Raw genomic sequence first — 23,871 nt, 5'->3', positions numbered from 1 at the left:
CATGCCAAAATATTTCTCTCACTATGACGAAGCAATGTATATGCAAAGATTACCCAAACAATGCAAATTAGATGCATTTATTAACGAATCAAAATGGGGTCCATTTGGACCCCACTCGGTCATTTTAGTCGCAAAAAAAGGTCGGGTGCTTGAGGGTTAATGGCAAAGTTCGTAGTAAGCGCAGAACGGCTGAAAAGGGCCTAAATCTTATGTTTTGAGCGAAATTATCGTGTCTAATGCATTACCAATGGCATTTTTTCAAAACTTTTTTTTTCACGTTCTGACACTTTTATAAGGTGAAATACACTTAGTAGACATGTTTAGAATCAAAAAGAAAAATCTTTGATCAAAACTCGATTTTTAATGGCAAAGTTCGTAGTAAGCGCAGAACGGCTGAAAAGGGCCTAAATCTTATGTTTTGAGCGAAATTATCGTGTCTAATGCATTACCAATGGCATTTTTTCAAAACTTTTTTTTTCACGTTCTGACACTTTTATAAGGTGAAATACACTTAGTAGACATGTTTAGAATCAAAAAGAAAAATCTTTGATCAAAACTCGATTTTTAATGGCAAAGTTCGTAGTAAGCGCAGAACGGCTGAAAAGGGCCTAAATCTTATGTTTTGAGCGAAATTATCGTGTCTAATGCATTACCAATGGCATTTTTTCAAAACTTTTTTTTTCACGTTCTGACACTTTTATAAGGTGAAATACACTTAGTAGACATGTTTAGAATCAAAAAGAAAAATCTTTGATCAAAACTCGATTTTTAATGGCAAAGTTCGTAGTAAGCGCAGAACGGCTGAAAAGGGCCTAAATCTTATGTTTTGAGCGAAATTATCGTGTCTAATGCATTACCAATGGCATTTTTTCAAAACTTTTTTTTTCACGTTCTGACACTTTTATAAGGTGAAATACACTTAGTAGACATGTTTAGAATCAAAAAGAAAAATCTTTGATCAAAACTCGATTTTTAATGGCAAAGTTCGTAGTAAGCGCAGAACGGCTGAAAAGGGCCTAAATCTTATGTTTTGAGCGAAATTATCGTGTCTAATGCATTACCAATGGCATTTTTTCAAAACTTTTTTTTTCACGTTCTGACATTTTTATAAGGTGAAATACACTTCTCTTCTTCGCAAGCTCCGAAGAGAACTCAACTTCCTGTCTATGTACACAACAACACGGGAATGGTAGTTGCCACCGTCAGCGCACGGCTGGCATTTATTGCCCGTGCCACGTGTAAGTCGAAGGTGATAAACCAATCGCCGGCTTTAAACAAATCGACGAGGCAGGGAAGGCCTTCATACCTAAAACGGAACTTGGCTAAATGGGTATTAAGATAGTGGAGATTAATAATGAGGCGCAGTTTGCCACCTTTCTTGGGTACGACCTTTAAGGGGCTGCAGAGAAGGAGATGGCCCCTGTCGGGGACCTCTCGAACACTCCCTGCCGAGACGAGTTCGGAGACTGCTGACGTCACGAAATCAGAGTGCTGAAAACAGGAATCTTGATTAGGGAAGGTCTTATTGGGTGGAAGGGAGAGAAAAGGTAGGCAGAAACCGTGTTCGATAATGCGAAGCACGAAGGGGGGGCTTCCAATGGCTCGCCACTTCGCAATGTGCGAGCGCAGCCTGCCATGTACTCGAGGATTCTCGGAACCCTGCTCATAAAGTATCTCGCCATCATCTGGGATATCTTGTGGGGAAGGGATGTGATGACTGGGGGGTGAGTCTGGAATGTCTTCCCCGTCGTTGAATGACTCTGTTGGGAAATCGTTGCTATACTGTGGATAAACAAAGTCATTAATATCGGAAGCAGGGGGGGTCTCGTCTGTGACATGAGAAACATATGTGGAGACGGGTTGTGAAGAGGACAAAGTATGTAAGTTAGGCATGGCAAAATGAGGCGCGGCAAAAGAACTACTAGTACCTGCCCCGCTTGTACTTCGCGCAATCTTTGGCAAAGTGTCCTTCAGCACCGCAGGTGTAACAACCGAGGTTGGAACTCTGTTGGGGACGAAAGGAATGTTTCTGGCCGTTATTGGTTGTAGTAGAGGAAGAGAAAGATCGGTTGGTAGATGAGGAATAGGCCGGCTTGTTATATCTGCGGCGATCCTCCTCGACCGCCTTGTTCCAGCGCTGTTCTTCTTCTTTGCTAGAGAAGGAAAGGGCAGTATCAGAGCGGAAGAGGCGGACGGCAGACCAGGAGGCCTTGTCCGCTAGCAAAATGTCCTTGTTACGGGACTCAATCTCACCTGCCGCCTGGTCCAGGATGTTGTCCTTGGCGGAGAGCGTCGGAGCTTGTCTAGCCTGTAGTAGTTGTTCTCTGATGCCGGTGTTGAAATTGTAGGCGTACTTGTTCGCCTCGCTGCGCCACTCTCGGGAGGTGGATGCAGACGTCGGGTGTCGAGTCGCCCGAACCTCCGTCTGCAGGGATGTTAGGCGCTGGTCCACCGATGACTGGTTCTGCTCGAGACGACTCAGGGCGGCCAGGATTTGTGCCCGCTCAGCAGTCGCCGTGTCGTCCTCGGAGTCGGTGGAGTCGTCCAGGAAAACTGGGGTGTTGGGAGTCTTCTTCGGCTTGGGCGGTGTGGGGCCCTTCTTGATGGGGGGGTCTGGCACCTCTGGGTCGCTCGTCGTACCGCCGTCCACGTTGTCAGATGCCGTCGTGGACTCCTTGGTAGAGCGGCGCAGGCTGCGCCGTAAGGACTTGTTCCCGGGCTTGCCCTTTTTCCTGCCTTTGGTCTTGTCCTTGGCCTTCGGCATGGTCCGGAAGCAAGAAAATGAAAGGCCACGAGAGAAAAAACGAGGAAACTACGACACAGGGAGAGGACAATAAATGCAGCCCGTACGGTAGGAGACGGAGCTACGAATGAGCTGGGATGGTGATGGGGAATGGGAGGATAGAGCGTGGGGATGGGATCAATTAGTGAGGGGGGTAGGGGGTAGCCACGTGTACTCCGACAGGAAGTGGGACTTAGTAGACATGTTTAGAATCGAAAAGAAAAATCTTTGATCAAAACTCGATTTTTAATGGCAAAGTTCGTAGTAAGCGCAGAACGGCTGAAAAGGGCCTAAATCTTATGTTTTGAGCGAAATTATCGTGTCTAATGCATTACCAATGGCATTTTTTCAAAACTTTTTTTTCACGTTCTGACACTTTTATAAGGTGAAATACACTTAGTAGACATGTTTAGAATCAAAAAGAAAAATCTTTGATCAAAACTCGATTTTTAATGGCAAAGTTCGTAGTAAGCGCAGAACGGCTGAAAAGGGCCTAAATCTTATGTTTTGAGCGAAATTATCGTGTCTAATGCATTACCAATGGCATTTTTTCAAAACTTTTTTTTTCACGTTCTGACACTTTTATAAGGTGAAATACACTTAGAAGACATGTTTAGAATCAAAAAGAAAAATCTTTGATCAAAACTCGATTTTTAATGGCAAAGTTCGTAGTAAGCGCAGAACGGCTGAAAAGGGCCTAAATCTTATGTTTTGAGCGAAATTATCGTGTCTAATGCATTACCAATGGCATTTTTTCACAACTTTTTTTTTTCACGTTCTGACACTTTCATAAGGTGAATACACTTAGTAGACATGTTTAGAATCAAAAAGAAAAATCTTTGATCAAAACTCGATTTTTAATGGCAAAGTTCGTAGTAAGCGCAGAACGGCTGAAAAGGGCCATAAATCCAGTCCTTATGTTTTGAGCCGAAATTATCGTGTCTAATGGCATTACCAATGGGCAATTTTTTCAAAAACCGTGTTTTTTTCACCGATTAGTGAGGTTGGTAAGGGGAAATACACTTGTAGTAGGACATGTTTAGGGACTCTAGAAGAAAAATCTTAGAATCAAAAAGAAAAATCTTTGATCAAAACTCGATTTTTAATGGCAAAGTTCGTAGTAAGCGCAGAACGGCTGAAAAGGGCCTAAATCTTATGTTTTGAGCGAAATTATCGTGTCTAATGCATTACCAATGGCATTTTTTCAAAACTTTTTTTTTCACGTTCTGACACTTTTATAAGGTGAAATACACTTAGTAGACATGTTTAGAATCAAAAAGAAAAATCTTTGATCAAAACTCGATTTTTAATGGCAAAGTTCGTAGTAAGCGCAGAACGGCTGAAAAGGGCCTAAATCTTATGTTTTGAGCGAAATTATCGTGTCTAATGCATTACCAATGGCATTTTTTCAAAACTTTTTTTTTCACGTTCTGACACTTTTATAAGGTGAAATACACTTAGTAGACATGTTTAGAATCAAAAAGAAAAATCTTTGATCAAAACTCGATTTTTAATGGCAAAGTTCGTAGTAAGCGCAGAACGGCTGAAAAGGGCCTAAATCTTATGTTTTGAGCGAAATTATCGTGTCTAATGCATTACCAATGGCATTTTTTCAAAACTTTTTTTTTCACGTTCTGACACTTTTATAGGGTGAAATACACTTAGTAGACATGTTTAGAATCAAAAAGAAAAATCTTTGATCAAAACTCGATTTTTAATGGCAAAGTTCGTAGTAAGCGCAGAACGGCTGAAAAGGGCCTAAATCTTATGTTTTGAGCGAAATTATCGTGTCTAATGCATTACCAATGGCATTTTTTCAAAACTTTTTTTTCACGTTCTGACACTTTTATAAGGTGAAATACACTTAGTAGACATGTTTAGAATCAAAAAGAAAAATCTTTGATCAAAACTCGATTTTTAATGGCAAAGTTCGTAGTAAGCGCAGAACGGCTGAAAAGGGCCTAAATCTTATGTTTTGAGCGAAATTATCGTGTCTAATGCATTACCAATGGCATTTTTTCAAAACTTTTTTTTTCACGTTCTGACACTTTTATAAGGTGAAATACACTTAGTAGACATGTTTAGAATCAAAAAGAAAAATCTTTGATCAAAACTCGATTTTTAATGGCAAAGTTCGTAGTAAGCGCAGAACGGCTGAAAAGGGCCTAAATCTTATGTTTTGAGCGAAATTATCGTGTCTAATGCATTACCAATGGCATTTTTTCAAAACTTTTTTTCCACGTTCTGACACTTTTATAAGGTGAAATACACTTAGTAGACATGTTTAGAATCAAAAAGAAAAATCTTTGATCAAAACTCGATTTTTAATGGCAAAGTTCGTAGTAAGCGCAGAACGGCTGAAAAGGGCCTAAATCTTATGTTTTGAGCGAAATTACCGTGTCTAATGCATTACCAATGGCATTTTTTCAAAACTTTTTTTTTCACGTTCTGACACTTTTATAAGGTGAAATACACTTAGTAGACATGTTTAGAATCAAAAGAAAAATCTTTGATCAAAACTCGATTTTTAATGGCAAAGTTCGTAGTAAGCGCAGGACGGCTGAAAAGGGCCTAAATCTTATGTTTTGAGCGAAATTACCGTGTCTAATGCATTACCAATGGCATTTTTTCAAAACTTTTTTTTTCACGTTCTGACACTTAAATAAGGTGAAATACACTTAGTAGACATGTTTAGAATCAAAAAGAAAAATCTTTGATCAAAACTCGATTTTTAATGGCAAAGTTCGTAGTAAGCGCAGAACGGCTGAAAAGGGCCTAAATCTTATGTTTTGAGCGAAATTATCGTGTCTAATGCATTACCAATGGCATTTTTTCAAAACTTTTTTTTCACGTTCTGACACTTTTATAAGGTGAAATACACTTAGTAGACATGTTTAGAATCAAAAAGAAAAATCTTTGATCAAAACTCGATTTTTAATGGCAAAGTTCGTAGTAAGCGCAGAACGGCTGAAAAGGGCCTAAATCTTATGTTTTGAGCGAAATTATCGTGTCTAATGCATTACCAATGGCATTTTTTCAAAACTTTTTTTTTCACGTTCTGACACTTTTATAAGGTGAAATACACTTAGTAGACATGTTTAGAATCAAAAAGAAAAATCTTTGATCAAAACTCGATTTTTAATGGCAAAGTTCGTAGTAAGCGCAGAACGGCTGAAAAGGGCCTAAATCTTATGTTTTGAGCGAAATTATCGTGTCTAATGCATTACCAATGGCATTTTTTCAAAACTTTTTTTTCACGTTCTGACACTTTTATAAGGTGAAATACACTTAGTAGACATGTTTAGAATCAAAAAGAAAAATCTTTGATCAAAACTCGATTTTTAATGGCAAAGTTCGTAGTAAGCGCAGAACGGCTGAAAAGGGCCTAAATCTTATGTTTTGAGCGAAATTATCGTGTCTAATGCATTACCAATGGCATTTTTTCAAAACTTTTTTTTTCACGTTCTGACACTTTTATAAGGTGAAATACACTTAGTAGACATGTTTAGAATCAAAAAGAAAAATCTTTGATCAAAACTCGATTTTTAATGGCAAAGTTCGTAGTAAGCGCAGAACGGCTGAAAAGGGCCTAAATCTTATGTTTTGAGCGAAATTATCGTGTCTAATGCATTACCAATGGCATTTTTTCAAAACTTTTTTTTCACGTTCTGACACTTTTATAAGGCGAAATACACTTAGTAGACATGTTTAGAATCAAAAAGAAAAATCTTTGATCAAAACTCGATTTTTAATGGCAAAGTTCGTAGTAAGCGCAGAACGGCTGAAAAGGGCCTAAATCTTATGTTTTGAGCGAAATTATCGTGTCTAATGCATTACCAATGGCATTTTTTCAAAACTTTTTTTTCACGTTCTGACACTTTTATAAGGTGAAATACACTTAGTAGACATGTTTAGAATCAAAAAGAAAAATCTTTGATCAAAACTCGATTTTTAATGGCAAAGTTCGTAGTAAGCGCAGAACGGCTGAAAAGGGCCTAAATCTTATGTTTTGAGCGAAATTATCGTGTCTAATGCATTACCAATGGCATTTTTTCAAAACTTTTTTTTTCACGTTCTGACACTTTTATAAGGTGAAATACACTTAGTAGACATGTTTAGAATCAAAAAGAAAAATCTTTGATCAAAACTCGATTTTTAATGGCAAAGTTCGTAGTAAGCGCAGAACGGCTGAAAAGGGCCTAAATCTTATGTTTTGAGCGAAATTATCGTGTCTAATGCATTACCAATGGCATTTTTTCAAAACTTTTTTTTTCACGTTCTGACACTTTTATAAGGTGAAATACACTTAGTAGACATGTTTAGAATCAAAAAGAAAAATCTTTGATCAAAACTCGATTTTTAATGGCAAAGTTCGTAGTAAGCGCAGAACGGCTGAAAAGGGCCTAAATCTTATGTTTTGAGCGAAATTATCGTGTCTAATGCATTACCAATGGCATTTTTTCAAAACTTTTTTTTTCACGTTCTGACACTTTTATAAGGTGAAATACACTTAGTAGACATGTGTAGAATCAAAAAGAAAAATCTTTGATCAAAACTCGATTTTTAATGGCAAACTTCGTAGTAAGCGCAGAACGGCTGAAAAGGGCCTAAATCTTATGTTTTGAGCGAAATTATCGTGTCTAATGCATTACCAATGGCATTTTTTCAAAACTTTTTTTTCACGTTCTGACACTTTTATAAAGTGAAATACACTTAGTAGACATGTTTAGAATCAAAAAGAAAAATCTTTGATCAAAACTCGATTTTTAATGGCAAAGTTCGTAGTAAGCGCAGAACGGCTGAAAAGGGCCTAAATCTTATGTTTTGAGCGAAATTATCGTGTCTAATGCATTACCAATGGCATTTTTTCAAAACTTTTTTTTCACGTTCTGACACTTTTATAAGGTGAAATACACTTAGTAGACATGTTTAGAATCAAAAAGAAAAATCTTTGATCAAAACTCGATTTTTAATGGCAAAGTTCGTAGTAAGCGCAGAACGGCTGAAAAGGGCCTAAATCTTATGTATTGAGCGAAATTATCGTGTCTAATGCATTACCAATGGCATTTTTTCATTTGTTCCAACAGGTTACGACTTATACTTATACTTTTCCTACCACATCGGCATGGGCAGCCACATCAGGGCTGGGTGCCAGGGCCAAGGTGGAGGAGCCATTCGTGTTCGGAGGTGGAAGGCCCCATGGTGCAGGTGGGAAGTTGAAGGAGGGAGGCGGGCTTCTCCATGCTCCCGAACGCTGACTCGGCAACTGCCTACCCGGTACCGTGACAGGCGCTAGGCGGTGTGTCCAAGAGGTAGCTAGCGGTTTCTCCAAATAGAGTCCGTATACTTAAGAATATCTCGACAAGGAAGTATCGGATTGGACTGCGGTTTTCATCTTTCGATTCCTTACTGAGGGACCTTTCCAACCATTTCAAGCTTGTTAGGCCGGAACTTAAAGCCTCAGCTACAATTGCGTTATAAAGTGCCTACCCGGTACCGTGACAGCTGGTGTTTCCAAAAGGTAGCTAGTGGTTGCGCCCAAATAGAGTCCGTATACTCAAGAATATCTCGACAAGGAAGTATCGGATTGGACTGCGGTTTTCATCTTTCGATTCCTTACTGAGGGACCTTTCCAACCATACCAAGCTTGCTAGGCCGGAACGTAAAGCCTAAGCTACAATTGCGTTATTAACTGCCTACCCGGTACCGTGACAGGCGCTAGGCGGTGTGTCCAAAAGGTAGCTACCGGTTGCGCCCAAATAGAGTCCGTATACTCAAGAATATCTCGACAAGGAAGTATTGGATTGAATTCCGGTCTTTATCTTTTAATTCCTTACTAAGGGACCTTTCCAACCATACCAAGCTTGCTAGGCCGAAACTTAAAGCCTCAGCTACAATTGCGTTATTAACTGCCTTCCCGGTACCGTGACAGGTGCTAGGCGGTGTGTCCAAGAGGTAGCTAGCTCTTGCGCCCAAATAGAATCCGTATACTCAAGAATATCTCGACAAAGCAGTATTGGATTGAATTGAGGTTTTCATCTTTTGATTCCTTACTAAGTGACCTTTCCAACCGTACCAAGCTTGCTAGGCCGGAACTTGAAGCCTAAGCTACAATTGCGTTATTAACTGCCTACCCGGTACCGTGACAGCTGGTGTTAACGTTTCCAAAAGGTAGCTAGAGGTTGCGGCCAAATAGAGTCCGTATACTCAAGAATATCTCGACAAGGAAGTATCGGATTGGACTGCTGTTTTCATTTTTCCATCCCTTACTAAGGGACCGTTCCAACCATACCAAGCTTGCTAGGCCGGAACTTAAAGCCTAAGCTACAATTGCGTTATTAAGTCCATACCCGGTACCGTGACAGGTGGTGTTTCCAAAAGGTAGCTAGCGGTTGCGCCCAAATAGAGTCCGTATACTCAAGAATATCTCGACAAGGAAGTATTGGATTGGACTGCGGTTTTCATCTTTTGAATCCTTACTAAGAGACCTTTCCAACTGTACCAAGCTTGCTAGGCCGGGACTTAAATCCAAAGCTCCAATGGCGTTATTAAGTCCATACCCGGTACCGTGACAGGTGGTGTTTCCAAAAGGTAGCTAGCGGTTGCGCCCAAATAGAGTCCGTATACTCAAGAATATCTCGACAAGAAAGTATCGGATGGGACTGCGGTTTACATCTTTTGATTCCTTACTAAGGGACCTTTCCAACCATACCAAGCTTGCTAGGCCGGAACGTAAAGCCTAAGCTACAATTGCGTTATTAACTGACTACCCAGTACCGTGACAGGCGCTAGGCGGTGTGTCCAAGAGGTAGCTAGCGGTTGCGCCCAAATAGAGTCCGTATACTCAAGAATATCACGACAAGGAAGTATCGGATTGGACTGCGGTTTACATCTTTTGATTCCTTGCTAAGGGACCTTTCCAACCATACCAAGCTTGCTAGGCCGGAACGTAAAGCCTAAGCTACAATTGCGTTATTAACTGACTACCCAGTACCGTGACAGGCGCTAGGCGGTGTGTCCAAGAGGTAGCTGGCGGTTGCGCCCAAATAGAGTCCGTATACTCAAGAATATCTCGACAAGAAAGTATTGGATTGGATAGTGGTTTACATCTTTTGATTCCTTACTAAGGGACCTTTCCAACCATACCAAGCTTGCTAGGCCGGAACGTAAAGCCTAGGCTACAATTGCGTTATTAACTGCCTACCCGGTACCGTGACTGCTGGTGTTAACGTTTCCAAAAGGTAGCTAGCGGTTGCGCCCAAATAGAGTCCGTATACTCAAGAATATCTCGACAAGAAAGTATCGGATGGGACTGCGGTTTTCATCTTTCCATTTCTTACTAAGGGACCTTTCCAACCATACCAAGCTTGCTAGGCCGGAACTTAAAGCCCAAGCTACAATTGCGTTATTAACTCCCTACCTGGTACCGTGACAGGCGCTAGGTGGTGTTTCCAAAAGGTCGCTAGCGGTTGCGGCCAAATAGAGTACGTATACTCAAGAATATCTCGACAAGGAAGTATCGGATTGGACTGCGGTCTTCATCTTTCGATTCCTTACTGAGGGACCTTTCCAACCATACCATGCTTGCTTAGCCGGAACTTAAAGCCTAAGCTACAATTGCGTTATTAACTGCCTACCCGGTACCGTGACAGGCGCTAGGCGGTGTGTCCAAGAGGTAGCTAGCGGTTGCCCAAATAGAGTCTGTATACTCAAGAATATCTCGACAAGGAAGTATCGGATTGGACTGCGGTTTTCATCTTTCCATTCCTTACTAAGGGACCTTTCCAACCAAACCAAGCTTGCTAGGCAGGAACTTGAAGCCTAAGCTACAATTGCGTTATTAACTCCCTACCCTGTACCGTGACAGGCGCTAGGCGGTGTGTCCAAGAGGTAGCTAGCGGTTGCCCCAAATAAAATAGAATCCGTATACTCAAGAATATCTTGACAAGGAAGTATCGGATTCAATTGCGGTCTTCATCTTTCGATTCCTTACTAAGGGACCTTTCCAACCATACCAAGCTTGCTCGGCCGAAACTTAAAGCCTAAGCTACAATTGCGTTATTAACTCCCTACCCGGTACCGTGACAGGCGCAAGGCGGTGTGTCCAAGAGGTGACTGGCGGTTGCGCCAAATAGAGTCCGTATACTCAAAAATATCTCGACAAGGAAGTATTGGATTGGATAGCGGTTTACATCTTTTGATTCCTTACTAAGGGACCTTTCCAACCATACCAAGCTTGCTAGGCCGGAACTTAAAGCCTAAGCTACAATTGCGTTATAAACTGCCTACCCGGTACCGTGACAGGTGGTGTTTCCAAAAGGTAGCTAGAGATATTTTTGAGTATACGGACTCTATTTGGACGGGAGATCTGGCGCATCCCCGTCTTGTAATTAGCCTACGAAAGGGTATGCCACCCCGTAAGGGGCGGTATAACCCCGTCGTGTGTAGACATGTGCGAACATGTTTACATTTGATCACGTCGACCGATGATGAGCTAGTGGTTGCGCCCAAATAGAGTCCGTTTACTCAAGAATATCTCGACAAGGAAGTATCGGATTGGACTGCAGTTGTCATCTTTCTATTCCTTACTAAGGGACCTTTCTAACCATACCAAGCTTGCTAGGCCAGAACGTAAAGCCTAAGCTGCAATTGTGTTATTAACCGCCTACCAGGTACCGTGACAGGTGGTGTTTCCAAAAGGTCGCTAGCGGTTGCGGCCAAATAGAGTCCGTATACTCAAGAATATCTCGACAAGGAAGTATCGGATTGGACTGCGGTTTTCATCTTTCTATTCCTTATTAAGGGAACTTTCCAACTGTACCAAGCTCGCTAGGCCGGAACTTAAAGCCTAAGCTACAATTATTGAATGAAAGACCTTTATTGTACATTTATGCTCCAACAAGCTAAGTACAGGTCGTAACGATAAGGCACATTTTTTATCTATAGAGACTACTATGTGCTAGTATGCACAGGTTCAACTTCTTCTCGCTTTTTAAGACAGTTGTAAACATGTGGGCAGATGTAATCAATGATACAGGATTTATCTAGTTGCATAAAGAATATGAATTTTTCCTTGCTATTTATATAATGGAAATTAGGAAACATATCGAACTCTTTTTTACAAAGTTGTCTTGTTTTAAAAGTCTGTATAAAGTCAAACCTGTAAATAGCGGGATTCCTTGAACGTAACAAATTTTGTATTACGTCGATATTGTATTTCAAGTAGTAACCATTGTTTTAACAACGTTCATAAAGTTTTTCTGTACTGTTCATGATTGTTATATCCTCGTAATTCAGCCCCATAGGCTGCCAAGAGGACTATTATGCATATTGCTCAATAAACCAGTCTACTACTACATATCTTGCATGCGATCGAAGAGGACGTTTCTTTCGTTGGTATATAAAGTACAGTCCATATTAAAGTGATACTCATCCTCTATCTTATTTAGGTTGCAGTATTGGCAGATTCTTTGCTCCAGAGGAAAGTGGCTATGTCTGCCCTTTTCAATATGGAGTTTGTGTGAACTAATCCGAAGTTTTGTTATAGCTATTCTGTGTCGAATGTTTGCAATGTTTAAGTATTTCTCCTCGCTGTAAGTAGTCTTAAGTAATTTGTATGTTCGTAATTTGTTGTTGCTGCGCATTTCTGCCACGAAAGTTTGGAGGTACATATCTTTTAACCGTTGGTCGATGGATGAAATAATTTGTGATGAATTTAAGACAGATGACATGGGAGAATGCCAGACGTAGCCAAAACCACATTCCTATAATGTCTTGCGGACTCCAGACGCCCAACATTTAGTGCCTAATGTGTCTAGCTCAAGTAGGCACAAAAGGGCGTCTGCAGATAGACTATTAGCTGACACGTTCTGGCGTACTGTTATGTAGTGTTTAATTGCGTTAAGAGACGCTTCCAGTTTAAGGGGGTGTCTTCCCAGTTCTGCCTTTACAGCAAGGTTACATGCAGACCTGGGAACATTTAGAGATTGTTTGCAAAATTTTAGGTGTATAGCTTCTATTGGTGATGATTTTTGGGTTTTGAATGACCCCCAGATTTCCGAACCATACAACAATACGGGTTTTACGCATGTGTCAAATAGTTTGTTTCTTACAGATATAGAGGCGTCGGCTTTGCTAAGGGATTGGTCGATTCCAAGGAGAGCTCTCAGGCCTTTGATGTGAAGATATTTGTTATTTGCCTTGAACGTGCCAGCTGAATTTACAACAATACCAAGATAGCAATAGTTTGCAACAATTCTATTACATGTCTACTATAAAGAAAATGGCAGTCTTTTGGCAGACGGCCACCTTTCGTGAACACAATGGCTTTAGTCTTCTTTAGATAAACACTCAATTTCCATGATTCACAATAATTTTCTAATCTACTTAGAGAAGTTTGCAGACCCTGTTGAGATTCAGACAAAAGTACCAGGTCATCTGCATATAATAAACATGACACCTTCTTATTGTGTAACATAGGTGGACTACAGGTTTAGTCATCAAAGACATCTGGTAGATCACTAATGAATAAGTTAAACAAAGTTGGACTAAGATTACAGCCTTGTCGAACCCAACAGTTAGTTATGAATGCTTCGATAAGGCCGTGGCTAGTTTTAATACAATTAGTTGTTTTGGAATACATGTCTTTTATAGTAAGTAGAAATTTACCCCCTACTCCAAGTTTGTTTAACTTCAGCAAAAGACCCTCTCTCCAAACTGAGTCGAATGCCTTACTGAAATCTACAAGACAGGCATAGAGCTTTGTATTTTTACTCAGGTATTTACTGACTAAGGTGGACAATACAAAAATGTTATCAGTTGTTCTAAAGTTTTTTTCTAAAACCGGCCTGTTGTGGTTTGAAAAGGCTGTAATGTTCTGCATAATTAACAAGACGGGTATTTAAAATAGATGAGAATAGTTTACCCAGACAACTAATTATGGATATTCCTCGATAGTTGTCTGGGACAGAAATGTCCCCGGATTTATGAATGGGTACAATATGACTTAGGGACCATTCTTTAGGAAAGTAACTATTCTGCAGACAGGAATTGAAGAGATGTAGGAGTGTTTTTTAGGATACCTTTTCCGCATTTTAGCATTTCATTAGTAATCATATCCCCACTGCTTGATTTCTTGTTTTTTAAGTTGGATATAGCTGTGACTAATTCTTCTTCTGTTATAGGGGAGTCTAATGTGGAGCTATCCGTTGAAGTTGTATTTGGGAGGGAAGATTATTCTCAGCTTCATTGTTTTCATTGACAGGAGCATGTATATTACTGGTAACATTTGTCAATTATTTGTTCAGGTTACTGAAGTGTTGTAACCAAGACTCTTCTGATATTTCGTTACCTCCTGATACTTTTTCTGCTTTTAGCTTATTTAATAGGTTCCAAAAAGCAGTCGGATTACTTTCTCTAAGGGAGGACAGTTGGTTCATTATTTGTTGGTGAAAGTCGCGCTTTTTCTTTTTTTACCAGTTTTTTGTATTCTTTTCTCGCTTTAAAGTACCTTCCTCTTATTTTTGGGTTCGACGGATGTTTCTCAAGTAAGGTAGCCAGGTTTTTTATTTCACGCTTCAATTCTTTGCAGCTTTTATCAAACCACCTTTTGTTTTGTTTTTTCTGTATACTTTTTTCTTTGTCTTTTTAAGCTCAAACATTTGTTACCAACTTCTCGTAGCAATGGGCTGAATTTACAAACATTGTTTTCAATTTGATCTGAGGCGGTGGCATAAATGTACAATAAAGGTCTTTCATTCATTCATTCATTCAATAAAGGAGCTAGCGGTTGCCACTAAACAGGGCCCATATGCTCGAGAATATCTCGGGAAGGAAGTATCCAAGCATTTTGCGGTTTTCACCTTTCTATTCCTTACTAAGGGACCTTTCCAAGTATACCAAGAGTGCCAGGCCGGACCTTGAAGCCTGAGCTACAATCGGAACATTGAGTCATCACCCTACCCGGTGCCGTGACGGGCGGGGTCTCAATAAAGGAGCTAGCGGTTGCGCCTAAACAGGGCCCATATGCTCGAGAATATCTGGAGAAGGAAGTATTTGAGGATTTTGCGGTTTTCAACTTTCTATTCCTTACTAAGGGACCTTTCCAAGGATACCAAGTGTGCCAGGCCGGAACTTAAAGCCTGAGCTACAATCGCGACATCACCCTAACCGGTGCCGTGACAGCCGGAGTCTCAATAAAGGAGCTAGCGTTGCGCCTAAACAGAGTCCATATGCTCGAGAATATTTCGAGAAGAAAGTATCCGAGGATTTCGCGGTTTTCACCTTTCTATTTCTTACTAAGGGACCATTCCAAGGATACCAAGAATGCCAGGCCGGAACTTAAAGCCTGAGCTACAATCGCGACATTAAGTCATCACCCTACCTGGTGCCGTGACAGGCGGAGTTCAATGAGCTAGCGGTTGCGCATAAACAGGGCCCATATGCTCGAGAATATCTCGAGAAGAAAGTATCCGAAGATTTTGCGGTTTTCAACTTTCTATTCCTTACTAATGGACCTTTCCAAGGATACCAAGTGTGCCAGGCTGGAACTTAAAGCCTGAGTCACAATCGCGACATTAAGTCATCACCCTACCCGGTGCCTTGACAGGCAGGGTCTCAATAAGGGAGCTAGCGGTTGCGCCTAAACAGTGCCCATATGCTCGAGAATATCTCGAGAAGGTAGTATCGAAGGATTTTGCGGTTTTCACCTTTCTATTCCTTACTAAGGGACCTTTCCAAGGATACCAAGTGTGCCAGGTCAGAACTTAAAGCCTGAGCAACAATCGCGACATTGAGTCATCACCCTACCCGGTGCCGTGACAGGCGGAGTCTCAATAAAGGAGCTAGCGGTTTGCGCCTAAACAGGGCCCATATGCTCGAGAATACCTCGAGAAGGAAGTATCTGAGGATTTTTTCGGTTTTCTTCTTTCTATTCCTTACTAAGGGACCTTTCCAAGGATACCAAGTGTGCCAGGCCGGAACTTAAAGCCTGAGCTACAATCGCGACATTGAGTCATCACCCTACCCGGTGCCGTGACAGGCGGAGTCTCAATAAAGGAGCTAGCGCTTGCGCCTAAACAAGGCCAAAATGCTCGAGAATATCTCAGCAAGAAAGTATCCGAAGATTTTTCGGTTTTCACCTTTCTATTCCTTACTAAGAGACCTTTCCAAGGATACCAAGTGTGCCAGGCCGGAACTTAAAGCCTGAGCTACAGTCGCGACATTAAGTCATCAACCTACCCGGTGCCGTGACAGGCGGGGTCTCAACAAAGGAGCTAGCGCTTGCGCCTAAACAGAGCCCATATGCTCGAGAATATCTCGAGAAGGAAGTACCCGAGGATTTTGCGGTTTTCACCTTTCTATTCCTTACTAAGGGACCTTTCCAAGGATACCAAGTGTGCCAGGCCGGAACTTAAAGCCTGAGCTACAATCGCGACATTGAGTCATCACCCTAACCGGTGCCGTGACAGCCGGAGTCTCAATAAAGGAGCGAGCGTTGCGCCTAAACAGGGTCCATATGCTCGAGAATATTTCAAGAAGAAAATATCCGAGGATTTCGCGGTTTTCACCTTTCTATTTCTTACTAAGGGACCATTCCAAGGATACCAAGTATGCCAGGCCGGAACTTAAAGCCTGAGCTACAATCGCGACATTGATTCATCACCCTACCCGGTGCCGTGACGGGCGGGGTCTCAATAAAGGAGCTAGCGGTTGCACCTAAACAGGGCCCATATGCTCGAGAATATTTCGAGAAGAAAGTATCCGAGGATTTTGCGGTTTTCAACTTTCTATTCCTTACTAAGAGACCTTTCCAAGGATACCAAGTATGCCAGGCCGGAACTTAAAGCCTGAGCCACAATCGCGACATTAAGTCATCACCCTACCCGGTGCCAAGACAGGCGGGGTCTCAATAAAGTTGCTAGCGGTTGCGCCTAAACAGGGCCCATATGCTCAAGAATATCTCGAGAAGGTAGTGTCCAAGGATTTTGCGGTTTTCACCTTTCTATTCCTTACTAAGGGACCTGTCCAAGGTTACCAAGTTTGGCAGGCCGGAACTTAAAGCCCGAGCCACAATAGCGACATGGAGTCATCACCCTACCCGGTGCCGTGACAGGCGGGGTCTCAATAAAGGAGCTTACGGTTGCGCCTAAACAGGGCCCATATGCTCGAGAATATCTCGAGAAGGAAGTATCTGAGGATTTTTTCGGTTTTCACCTTTCTATTCCTTACTAAGGGACCATTCCAAGGATACATAGTGTGCCAGGCCGGAACTTAAAGCCTGAGCCACAATCGCGACATTGAGTCATCACCCTACCCGGTGCCGTGACAGGCGGGGTCTCAATAAAGGAGCTAGCGCTTGCGCCTAAACAGGGCCCATATGCTCGAGAATATCTCGAGAAGGAAGTATCTGAGGATTTTTTCGGTTTTCACCTTTCTATTCCTTACTAAGGGACCATTCCAAGGATAAAAACTGTGCCAGGCCGGAACTTAAAGCCTGAGCTACAATTGCGACATTGAGTCATCACCCTACCCGGTGCCGTGACAGGCGGTGTCTCAATAAGTGATAGCATAGATGCAGATGTATTGTTTATTCAATTGTAATACTACATGTTATATTACTTAGTCTTTATAATTAGTATCCCATCATGGGATTTGCTGCATTTAGCCCACATGGGCAGGAACATGCAAATAAAGATCATTCAATAAAGGAGCTAGCGGTTGAGGCTAAACAGGGCCCATATGCTCGAGAATATCTCGAGAAGGAAGTATCTGAGCATTTTGCGGTTTTCACCTTTCTATTTCTTACTAAGGGACCTTTCCAAGGATACCAAGTGTGCCAGGCCGGAACTTAAAGCCTGAGCTACAGTCGCGACATTAAGTCATCACCCTACCCGGTGCCGTGACAGGCGGAGTCTCAATAAAGGAGCTAGCGCTTGCGCCTAAACAAGGCCAAAATGCTCGAGAATATCTCAGCAAGAAAGTATCCGAAGATTTTTCGGTTTTCACCTTTCTATTCCTTACTAAGAGACCTTTCCAAGGATACCAAGTGTGCCAGGCCGGAACTTAAAGCCTGAGCTACAGTCGCGACATTAAGTCATCACCCTACCCGGTGCCGTGACAGGCGGGGTCTCAACAAAGGAGCTAGCGCTTGCGCCTAAACAGAGCCCATATGCTCGAGAATATCTCGAGAAGGAAGTACCCGAGGATTTTGCGGTTTTCACCTTTCTATTCCTTACTAAGGGACCTTTCCAAGGATAAAAACTGTGTCCGGCCGGAACTTAAAGCCTGAGCTAAAATCGATCCGGAGAGGTTTCGTGTTTAGCGTGTTTTCCTTTCAGCTGGAGAAACGGCGCGCATGTGCTCGCCTCTAATCGTTCGTGCTTGGTGTTTGGTGCACGGTTAGTGTGCGATCACTGAGTAACGTTGATCAGAGAGTCTTTCCGCACATGGCGGGTGTTTTCATGGGGGTGAAACGGCGATCGTTGATGCTTGGTGTTTGATGCACTGTTAGTGTGCGATCACTGAGTAGCGTTGATCGGAGAGTCTTTCCGCACATGGCGGTCGTTTTCACAGAAATGAAACGGCGCGCATGTGCTGGCTTCTGATTGTGCTCGGTGTTTGCTGCACTGTTAGTGTGCGATCACTGAGTAGCGTTGATCAGAGAGTCTTTCCGCACATGGCGGGTATTTTCACAGGAATGAAATGACGCGCATGTGCGGGCCTCTGATCGTTCGTGCTTGGTGTTTGGTGCACTGTTAGTGTGCGATCACTGAGTAACGTTGATCAGAGACTCTTTCCGCACATTGCGGGTGTTTTCATGGAGGTGAAAAGGCGCGCATGTGCGGGCTTCCGATCGTTGATGCTTGGTGTTTAATGTACTGTTAGTGTGCGATCACTGAGTAGCGTTGATCGGAGAGTCTTTCCGCACATTGCGGGTGTTTTCACAGGAATGAAACGGCGCGCATGTGCGGGCTCCTGATTGTGCTCGGTGTTTGGTGCACTGTTAGTGTGCGATCACTGAGTAGTGTTGATCAGAGAGTCTTTCCGCACATTGCGGGTGTTTTCACAGGAATGAAACGGCGCGCATGTGCGGGCTTCTGATTGTGCTCGGTGTTTGATGCACTGTTAGTGTGCGATCACTGAGTAGCGTTGATCAGAGAGTCTTTCCGCACATTGCGGGTGTTTTCACAGGAATGAAATGACGTGCATGTGCGGGCTTCCGATTGTGCTTGGTGTTTGATGCACTGTTAGTGTGCGATTACTGAGGAGCGTTGGTCATAGTCTTTCCGCGCATGGCGGATGTTTTCACAGAAATGAAACGGCGCGCATGTGCGGGATTCTGATGGTTGGTGCTTGGTGTTTGTTGCACTGCTGGTGTGCGATCACTGAGTAACGTTGATCAGAGTCTTTCGGTGCATGGTGGGTGTTTTCACAGGAATTAAGCGGCACGCATGTGCGGACCTCTGATCGTTTGTGCTTGGTGTGTGCTGCACTGTTAGTGTGCGATCACTGAGTAAAGTTTGTCAGAGTCTTTCCACGCATGCCGGGTGTTTTCATAGGGATGAAACGGCGCGCATGTGCTGGCTTCTGATTGTGCTCGGTGTTTGCTGCACTGTTAGTGTGCGATCACTGAGTAGCGTTGATCAGAGAGTCTTTCCGCACATGGCGGGTATTTTCACAGGAATGAAATGACGCGCATGTGCGGGCCTCTGATCGTTCGTGCTTGGTGTTTGGTGCACTGTTAGTGTGCGATCACTGAGTAACGTTGATCAGAGACTCTTTCCGCACATTGCGGGTGTTTTCATGGAGGTGAAAAGGCGCGCATGTGCGGGCTTCCGATCGTTGATGCTTGGTGTTTAATGTACTGTTAGTGTGCGATCACTGAGTAGCGTTGATCGGAGAGTCTTTCCGCACATTGCGGGTCTTTTCACAGGAATGAAACGGCGCGCATGTGCGGGCTCCTGATTGTGCTCGGTGTTTGGTGCACTGTTAGTGTGCGATCACTGAGTAGCGTTGATCAGAGAGTCTTTCCGCACATTGCGGGTGTTTTCACAGGAATGAAACGGCGCGCATGTGCGGGCTTCTGATTGTGCTCGGTGTTTGCTGCACTGTTAGTGTGCGATCACTGAGTAGTGTTGATCAGAGAGTCTTTCCGCACATTGCGGGTGTTTTCACAGGAATGAAACGGCGCGCATGTGCGGGCTCCTGATTGTGCTCGGTGTTTGCTGCACTGTTAGTGTGCGATCACTGAGTAGCGTTGATCAGAGAGTCTTTCCGCACATTGCGGGTGTTTTCACAGGAATGAAACGGCGCGCATGTGCGGGCTTCTGATTGTGCTCGGTGTTTGATGCACTGTTAGTGTGCGATCACTGAGTAGCGTTGATCAGAGAGTCTTTCCGCACATTGCGGGTGTTTTCACAGGAATGAAATGACGTGCATGTGCGGGCTTCGATTGTGCTTGGTGTTTGATGCACTGTTAGTGTGCGATTACTGAGGAGCGTTGGTCATAGTCTTTCCGCGCATGGCGGATGTTTTCACAGAAATGAAACGGCGCGCATGTGCGGGATTCTGATGGTTGGTGCTTGGTGTTTGTTGCACTGCTGGTGTGCGATCACTGAGTAACGTTGATCCAGAGTCTTTCGGTGCATGGCTGGGTGTTTTCACACGGAATTAAGCGGCACGCATGTGCGGACCTCTGATCGTTTGTGCTTGGTGTGTGCTGCACTGTTAGTGTGCGATCACTGAGTAAAGTTTGTCAGAGTCTTTCCACGCATGCCGGGTGTTTTCATAGGGATGAAATGGCGCGCATTGGCGGGCCTCTGGTTATTTGTGCTCGGTGTTTGTTGCACTGTTAGGGTGCGATCACTGAGTAGCGTTGATCAGAGAGTTTTCCCGCGAATGGCTGGTGTTTTCATAGGGAAAAAAGGGCACGCAGGTGGCAGGTGAGGGCCTCTGATCCTTTGTGCTTGGTATTTCTTGCACAGCTAGTGTGCGGTCACTGAGTAGCGTCGCCGTTGGTCAGAGAGTATTTCCGCACTTGGCGGGTGTTTTTGACAGGAAGAAAAGGGAACGCATGTGTGGGCCTCTGATCGGTTGTGTTTGGTGCTTGCTACACGGTTAGTGTGCGATCACTGAGTGGCGTTTGTTCAGAGAGTCTTTCCGCACGTGGCGGGTGTTTTTATAGTCCGGGAAGAAAATGGCACGCAGGTGCGGGCCTCCGATCGTTTGTGCTTGGTATTTGCTGCACTGTTAGTGTGCGGTCACTGAGTAGCGTTGATCAGAGAGTTTTTCCGGGTCGAGTTTCTGGTCGTCTGTGCTCGGTATTTGCTGCACGGTTGATAGTGTGCAATTGCTGAGTAGCGTTGGTCAGAGAGTCTGATCGCACACGGCTGGTGTTTTCACAGGGAGACTGAAAATGGTACGTGTGTGCGGGCTGCTGATGGTGCTGGGCGTTGCAATTGGCTGCATTGTTAGTGTGTGCTTAGTAGGACTCATAGGAGTAGCGTGAGTCAGAGAGTCGACGTCCTTTGCACATAGCGGGCGTTTTCACAGAAAGGAAACAAGAGTTCGTAGACCTCAGGCCTGCATGAAATATATTGGGTGTCTGTAAACCTATTGTGTATTTTTTTCCTTTTCGTCCGTGGTTGCGTGGTTGGAAAAGTGATATTTTTACCGTGTTGGTTGTGCACCATGCAAAAGTCTGAAGTTCCATTTTCGGAATGTGTAAGTTTGGACATGGATGAACATTTACTTATTTGGAATTCTTAAGCATGTAACCAACCACAGTACCTTGAAGTTGTTGAGACGACTTTTCCTACCTTTTTGTCTCAGATGGCCCATGTAGTTATTCTGTCACATATGATATATTCAGTACTGATATCTTCCTATTTCAATGTACTGACCTAATGCAGCTGCTAAATCTCCTTAGTGTGGCAATGATATTCATCAAAGATTCATTTCTGGAGTGTTATATCACTTGACACTGGAAGGTTATTTGCATAATTTGACCAATTACACTCAGCACAAAAAGTTTGGAATATCAACTTTGGTATATCATATTTCCGTTATTTATGCATCAATTTCAATGTATTATATATCAATAGAAAGCTTGTGTGATTTTCTTTCCTATGGTATCAAAATTATTATGATTGTAAACACATGAAACGAGCACAAGGCCTGCTTACGTGAGTGGGTCACGAAAAAAAAGTGCCCAAATTCCCCTGCTTCTGTTCAACACTGCATCGTCCTGTTGATATTGGCGCGTGTGTCACTGGTTCAATCAATCCTCCTTTCACCTCACATTTTGTATACGGAACGTACAAGGTTTTAGTACACTTGAGTAGAGTTCATCTGCCCTTTCGATAGTTGGATGGCAGAATCAGAGCGTGGATGCGGCACGGAGAACCGCACGCTGACAAGGCAAGAGTAACTTTCGGCATTTGTTGGTGGAGGCAGCGTCATGGTGTGGGGCGGTATAACCACCATAGGGTAAACAAGACTCGTCATCATTCCAGGGAAATTAATGTGGTGACATATAGGGACACCATCCTCCATCCAGTAGCAACATTCTACCTCTTCAATATTGGACCAAATGCCATTCTGCAAGATTACAACACCAGTCCACACAGAGCAAGGACCATTGGATGCTGGAGCACAGTCTTAGGGTGGAATTGCCTTCCTACGGCTTATGGCTAGCACTCGATTGATCACCTCTTGCCATGGTTCAGATGTTTTGCTTGAATAAAGAGTAATAGTAGCTTTGATTGACATGTCCTGTTTATTCAACTTGCCTTCATTCACAAGTCAATACTGACGGAAGAAAATGAGCAGAATGGAGTGATTGACTTTAGTAGGGTAATTTTGGCACTTTATCTTTAGGACCACCTGTACGTAAGCGGGCCTAGTCCTCGTTCCATGAATTTACACTCATAAAATAATCTACTCAGATATGCTAAAAAGAAACTTGGATGTTCTGTACACCAAACGTTAGGTGATAAAAGGATTGATTGAATCATTGTCACCCGCGGCCATAACAACTGTTGAACCGGACGATACAGTTTTGAACAGAAATGGGGGAATTTGGGCACTTTTTTTCTTGACCCACCCACGTTAGCAGGCCTAGTGTATGTTCCATGAGTTAACAATGATAATAAGTTTGATACCATTGGAAAGAAAATCATGCAAGCTTTCTATAGATATATAATATATTGAAATTGATGCAGAAACAACATAAATATGATCAACCGAAGTTGATATTCCAAACTTTTTGTGCTGAGTGTATATTTTTACAGTACTGTAGTTCCATAGACAATATGAATAGTGGTAGCCCCCATCCAGCAGCAACAGTTAGTCCCCAGGGTGGTATGATATTTTTATTCAATCCGTCCAACTAAAACCTAAATCTCTTGAAATACCTAAGCCAAATTTAACAGCAGAATTTACTATTCAAAATGTCCTTGTCAATCCCATTCATAGATGGCAAGCTGCTGGCAACTTTAAAAAGTTCAGAAAGTAGTCAGAGTGAACACCCAGCAAACATCCCACAAAATCAATGAGCAGTTGCTTAGAGGGGGAAAACAATTTCATCATATTTTTGCAGTGACAAAATGCAACAAACGATACTAAATTTAAAACAGAACAAAGCCTCTACCACTTAACCCTGCCCGTACTATAGATTAAGCAGGCCCAAAAATCAAGCGAATATGACTAGCCCCAAACTACAAATTACCTGCATACAATACAGAAATGGCAACCCCAAAGAAACAACAAGAAACACAGGAAAAATCATACACATACCTTTCTCTTACACTCAAGCTCTATACATTTCTTCTCCACTTTAGAAAGTTGTATCTTCTGCTGATTGCCAAACAGGGTAAAGGAACTTGTACCAGAACTTTAAACTCAGTACTACACAGCTCTCAAAACACCACAAACTCGGACTAAGAAGCAAACTCAAATTGTACCTAACCAATACACATCATCTGGCAGGAAAGTAACCTGATACATTGAAGGTGGCCGAAGCCAGTGCAAAAACAGATGACACTTCTACACCTAAACTTAAAGACCTATCAATCAACACGATTCTACAC

At 42.8% G+C, this 23,871-nt stretch overlaps 1 protein-coding gene across 1 annotated transcript; it reads right to left on the bottom strand.

Annotated features, from left to right (window-relative positions):
• Positions 1–1,243: 1,243 nt before the first annotated feature.
• LOC118426836 lies at positions 1,244–2,971 on the bottom strand. The gene has a single exon (XM_035836383.1). It carries the CDS (start codon positions 2,762–2,764, stop codon positions 1,922–1,924), a length of 843 nt encoding a protein of 280 aa, XP_035692276.1. The 5' UTR covers positions 2,765–2,971; the 3' UTR covers positions 1,244–1,921.
• Positions 2,972–23,871: the final 20,900 nt, after the last annotated feature.

Source organism: Branchiostoma floridae, chromosome 12 (genome assembly GCF_000003815.2).
Source record: "Branchiostoma floridae strain S238N-H82 chromosome 12, Bfl_VNyyK, whole genome shotgun sequence".
Lineage (NCBI taxonomy): Eukaryota > Metazoa > Chordata > Leptocardii > Amphioxiformes > Branchiostomatidae > Branchiostoma > Branchiostoma floridae.
This window is presented reverse-complemented; position numbering and strand designations above follow the sequence as displayed.